Source organism: Austrofundulus limnaeus, unplaced genomic scaffold (genome assembly GCF_001266775.1).
Source record: "Austrofundulus limnaeus strain Quisiro unplaced genomic scaffold, Austrofundulus_limnaeus-1.0 Scaffold337, whole genome shotgun sequence".
Taxonomy (NCBI): Eukaryota; Metazoa; Chordata; class Actinopteri; order Cyprinodontiformes; family Rivulidae; genus Austrofundulus; species Austrofundulus limnaeus.
In genome coordinates, this window is record NW_013952739.1 from 699709 (window position 1) to 705158 (window position 5450).

General features: G+C 39.4%; 1 protein-coding gene and 1 long non-coding RNA gene across 2 annotated transcripts in view; one reads left to right on the forward strand and one right to left on the reverse strand.

Moving 5' to 3' along the window:
* rmc1 (regulator of MON1-CCZ1) overlaps positions 1 to 1953 on the forward strand; it is a gene marked incomplete in the record, with an annotated part of 13764 nt that extends 11811 nt beyond the window's left edge. Inside the window, 3 exon segments of the mRNA XM_014022617.1 lie at positions 1271 to 1358; positions 1435 to 1572; positions 1732 to 1953. Coding sequence (XP_013878071.1) covers positions 1271 to 1358; positions 1435 to 1572; positions 1732 to 1811 — 306 coding nt within the window.
* LOC106527667 (uncharacterized) lies at positions 1930 to 5436 on the reverse strand. The gene is made up of 2 exons (XR_001311415.1): positions 4809 to 5436; positions 1930 to 2644 (listed from the first exon to the last, which is right to left on the reverse strand). It is a non-coding gene; the product is annotated as an uncharacterized LOC106527667 (long non-coding RNA).
* Positions 5437 to 5450: the final 14 nt, after the last annotated feature.

The window sequence follows — 5450 nt, forward strand, 5'->3', positions numbered from 1 at the left end:
GGTATTAGTAGTTAGGTATTAGTAGTTAGTAGTCAGGTATTAGTAGTTAGTAGTCAGGTATTAGTAGTCAGGTATTAGTAGTTAGTAGTCAGGTATTAGTAGTCAGGTATTAGTATTAGTAGTTAGGTATTAGTAGTCAGGTATTAGTAGTTAGTAGTTAGGTATTAGTAGTTAGTAGTTAGGTATTAGTAGTTAGGTATTAGTAGTTAGGTATTAGTAGTCAGGTATTAGTAGTTAGTAGTTAGGTATTAGTAGTTAGTAGTTAGGTATTAGTAGTTAGGTATTAGTAGTTAGTAGTTAGGTAGTAGTAGTTGTAGTTAGGTATTAGTAGTTAGTAGTTAGGTGTTAGTAGTTAGGTATTAGTAGTTAGGTATTAGTAGTTAGTAGTTAGGTATTAGTTAGGTATTAGTAGTTAGATATTAGTAGTTAGTAGTTAGGTATTAGTAGTTAGTAGTTAGGTAGTAGTAGTTGTAGTTAGGTATTAGTAGTTAGTAGTTAGGTGTTAGTAGTTAGGTATTAGTAGTTAGGTATTAGTAGTTAGGTATTAGTATTAGTAGTTAGGTATTAGTAGTTAGGTATTAGTAGTTAGGTATTAGTAGTTAGGTATTAGTAGTTAGTAGTTAGGGATTAGTAGTAAGTAGTTAGGTATTAGTAGTTAGTAGTTAGGTATTAGTAGTTAGGTATTAGTAGTTAGTAGTTAGGTATTAGTAGTTAGGTATTAGTAGTTAGGTATTAGTTAGGTATTAGTAGTTAGGTATTAGTAGTTGTAGTTAGGTATTAGTAGTTAGTAGTTAGGTATTAGTAGTTAGTAGTTAGGTATTAGTAGTTGTAGTTAGGTATTAGTAGTTGTAGTTAGGTATTAGTAGTTAGGTATTAGTAGTTAGGTATTAGTAGTTAGGTATTAGTAGTTGTAGTTAGGTATTAGTAGTTAGTAGTTAGGTATTAGTAGTTAGTAGTTAGGTATTAGTAGTTGTAGTTAGGTATTAGTAGTTAGGTATTAGTAGTTAGGTATTAGTAGTTAGTAGTTAGGTATTAGTAGTTAGGTATTAGTAGTTAGTAGTTAGGTATTAGTAGTTAGTAGTTAGGTATTAGTAGTTAGTAGTTAGGTGTTAGTAGTTAGGTATTAGTAGTTAGGTATTAGTAGTTAGTAGTTAGGTATTAGTAGTTAGTAGTTAGGATTAGTAGTTAGTAGTTAGGTGTTAGTAGTTAGGATTAGTAGTTAGTAGTAGACTTGTTTATAACATCAGTCCATGTCATCCTGTTCTTGTAGCGCCTGTCGACGGCCAACGATGAGATCGTGGAGGTTCTGCTGTCCAAGCAGCAGGTTCTGGGTGCGCTCAGATTCATCCGTAGTGTCGGTACGATCACTTTTTAAAATTTTTTCTTCGGCCATGGTCCTGGAGTTGTGTCTTGACCCGGTTTGTCCCGGAGCAGGCAGCCATGACAACGTGTCGGCCCGGAAGTTCCTGGATGCAGCTCGGCAGACCGGAGACCAGATGTTGTTCTACACCGTGTTCCGGTCCTTCCAGCAGAGGAACCAGCGTCTTCGAGGAAATCCTGCCTTCAACCCCGGTCAGAACCCAAACCTGGTCCTTCCAGGGACACTTCAGAGCTTTAGAAGAGGGAAGGTTCTGCTCAGTTCATGTGTCAGGATAAAAGGAGCTTTAATGTCTGAACTGTTCGTCTTTAAATCGTCACGTCGTTAAGGACAGGTGTGTCATCATGTTTCAGGTGAACACTGCGAGGAACACGTCTCCCACTTCAAGCAGCTGTTTGGGGAACAGGCGCTGATGAAAGCTGCAACAGTCTGACCATCAGGGAGGGGTACACCTGATGTGGGCGGGGCCAAGGGCTGCACCTGTGACCAGCCAGCTGATCTGTAAATATGTGCATTTTGTAAAAAACAGAATAAAGACAAAAGCCTGGTTGTGTTGATTCACACCTTTCCTTTAATCTTTATTGCTTCTTCTTATTGGGGTGGATACATGTTGGTGTTTTAACAGTTTGGAGAAGATTGTGAATTAATGCTCTCTGATTGAGGTCCAGCACACTGACGTCCTCTGTCCGACACAAACACAGGAAAGATGGAGACGCTCTGTCAGCTGACGGCAGCTTCACAGTCAAGTGCTCAATGTAGTGATTTGACGATTTAAATCATGATCAAAAATAAAAAGCAAAAAGAATCAGGACATGTTTGGACTCAGGAAATCAGAACACGAGTTTCAAATAATGGATTGGTGACAGACCCTGAGAGCGAGATTAGATATCGTTTCATATGTGAGACACAATGGAGGAAGAAGAAATCATCCATAACTCAACCAATTAGATTAACATGCAAATAAAATAAACTAACCTAAAAGTCACCCTTTAACTGAACACATGGATTTTCACAGTTTTATATGCATTTATATGTCAGAGGAAAAATCAACTAAAATAAACAGAATCAACAGACCCAGACGGTCTGATCTCAAACAGGAAATCTAAATAAAGCTTTTGGGTTCTTATTGCTAGTCGGAGTCACACCGGCGAGTCCACAACACAAACCACCGGTTCCTCACAACGGTTCTGCAGCATAAATGTGATATTTTAATACATGGCTTCTTCTCATGTCATCATAGACACACACACACACACACACACACACCTGGGCTCCAAATAAATACATTTAAAAACAGTCCACGTGCATTCCAATGGAAGTCCAGTATTCATATGGCCGTACACAAACAAACAAACAAACACCCACAGAGCCAACAGGACAGAAACCAGTTCACCAGAGAGACGGACAGGTTCAAGAAACATCCCAAACTAAAGAAAACAACGAGATTTCACTCCTGACAACAGATTCATGTCTGACAGCAGCCATCAGCGTTAGCACCAATTATTTCCTCAAACTAAAACAAAACTCATCAAAAATATTCAAGAATCTTGTTCATTTTGTTGATAAACGCAGAGAAAAACCAAGCCTGGCCCAAGCTGTTAGCCTGTTAGCCGCGTAGCTTCATCATTTTAAACTTTTTACTCTTAAAAAGAAAATAGGTGTTTGATTTATTAAAAATATATATTTAGGATTGTTACAAATCTGAAAGGTAAAAAAAATATCCATTTATTTCACATTTCAGAATGCTAACACAGAAATTTAGCTTGTTAGCAACAAGTGACAGAATGCTAAATGATGTGAGCTAAAAAAGAAATTAACTGGAAAGTTAGCCAAAAACCAATAAAGCTTAAATCATTTTATTCTCCTCTAAAAAAAAAGTGGAGAGTTTAATAATATATATTTTTTGAACTGTTACAAAACTGACATCAGATGTAGAAATATTTAGATTTTTGCTGCTGGCTAACAGTGAACTGTTAGCTAACTGAGTTAGCGTCATCACTTTAAACACTTAATACGAACGTTTTTACAGAAGGCATAAAATATTTAAATTAATTCAGAAGAGTTACAAAACTGAATTAATGAGAACAAAATATTTTGTTTGCTTTCTTCCCCTGAATTTTAAAGTCTAATAGCAGCAAGCTAGCGTCTTAGCTGAAAGCGTTTTAGTTACACAATGCTAACAGCAAACTGAAATTGTCATTTTTAACCACGTTTCAGTATTTTCTTTCAAATATCTGATTAACGACTTCTTTACACGGCTGTTCATCAACTGTAAATTTGATTTCTGAAACATTTCCATTTATTATTTAGCAGTTTTGCGTTAGCCACCAGATGCTAAACCCTCTTTATTCCTGTTGTTTCTGGTTGTTTTAACTTGTAGTGGGAGCGGTAAACCCAGGCCGTCCTCTGCTGGTTTAGAGCGRGTTAGTAGTATCAACAGGAGGAAGTTGTTAGTTGTTTAACAGCAGCGTCAGGTCGGAGCGGACCGAACCAGAACCGACCAGCGCTGCCCTACAGTTCTGTTATCAGCCACTGAGGTTTCATTCAATCATGAGGTTGTRTGATATAAAAAATGTACAAGAAGCAAAATTACTTTCACACCAGAGAAAACAAACATCCAGACGTATTAGCATCCGTCAGAACCACTAACCCATCCTCAAAGCCTTCCTGTTGGACCTGACTGGTTGGGTTCGGGTACATTTAGCCCTTTTCTAGTATTTTTATTGTGCAGCAGGTTAATACAGTCAGGAACATAAATTAGCTCTTTCTATTAGAAAATTACAACTGATTGTCTTTAATGCTTCGAACCTTACGACCACCAGCTCTGAGGCCGACTACGTCTCCAAAGAAAGGCTAAGGCTAAAGCTAATGCTAAGGCTTTTAGCTGTTTGCACCCAAATGGACCGGGACGAGGAACAAGTCCCTACCAGGTCCAAACTGGACAATCAGTACTGAAGCAGATAACTCAAGATCCACTGATAATACTGAGCTGAATGCTAAGCTAGCATGAGCTGAGCYACCATGAGCTAACAGGCTAATGGTTCAGGCCAGCTGCTAGCTACAACCCAGCTTATTACGCTACGCTAAGCTAACCACTTCTATGATGAAGGAGAAGTTTTWAAATATTTAACAGAACTGAGTTATCCTTTAGCTGCTGTTGTCCAAACACAGCCGAAGCTACGTTGAAGAGTTAGCGCTGGCTAGCTCTGATTTGGCCCACAGTGGACACCAGACCTACGTGAGCCGCGAGGAAGACGTTGGATWTAAAGGGCAGAGCTGCTTCCACCTCGTTCGGTGGTTTCTTTACAAAAAGCTAAAGTTGAGGTAAAACTGAACCTGGGATTAATATTAGTGGCAGTACGTTAGCATGCTGGTGGCCCTGGGATTAACCAACACTAGAGGGCGACGACGACAGGCAGGAGTCTCTCACACACACACACACACACACTTTGATTTGTTCAGGTATTTAAAAATAATCCACAACAAGACAAGTCCCCGTCCCACACCTAAATATCATGCAGTCTCTGTACACTGGTGGAATCAGCTCCGGCTCGGTTCAGTCCGTCCACACAGGACTCCTGTTAGTCCACTTCCTGGTTTTTATCAGAGCCAGAGGAAAGACCAGCCAAGAGTTCTTCCAGTTATAAAACCTTCTGATGAGAAACCACTTTTACCTGCTGGTGAAGCAAAATATATAAAAAGAAAAATCAACAAAAAGTGTCTTCAGCTTCAGCTGCTGAACATCAAATATTCGGCTGCTTTCCACCGCAGCTCAGATTTAAATAGGAAGATCTGCTGAGGCTGCTGGTGATGTTCCAGTTTGTCTCTGTCCACGAGTTGATCATCAGTCCTCCAAACTCCAAACAACAACTAGAACAACGAGAAATCATTTTTCTTTTATCGCTCAAATAAAGACGTCCCCCTCACACACACAGAGAGGAAAGATGAGCTGAGGGGGCGGGGCTATTCTGCAGGTACAGATCATAGAAACTGAGGGGGGCGGGGCTATTCTGCAGGTACAGATCATAGAAACTGAGGGGGGCGGGGCTATTCTGCAGGTACAGATCATAGA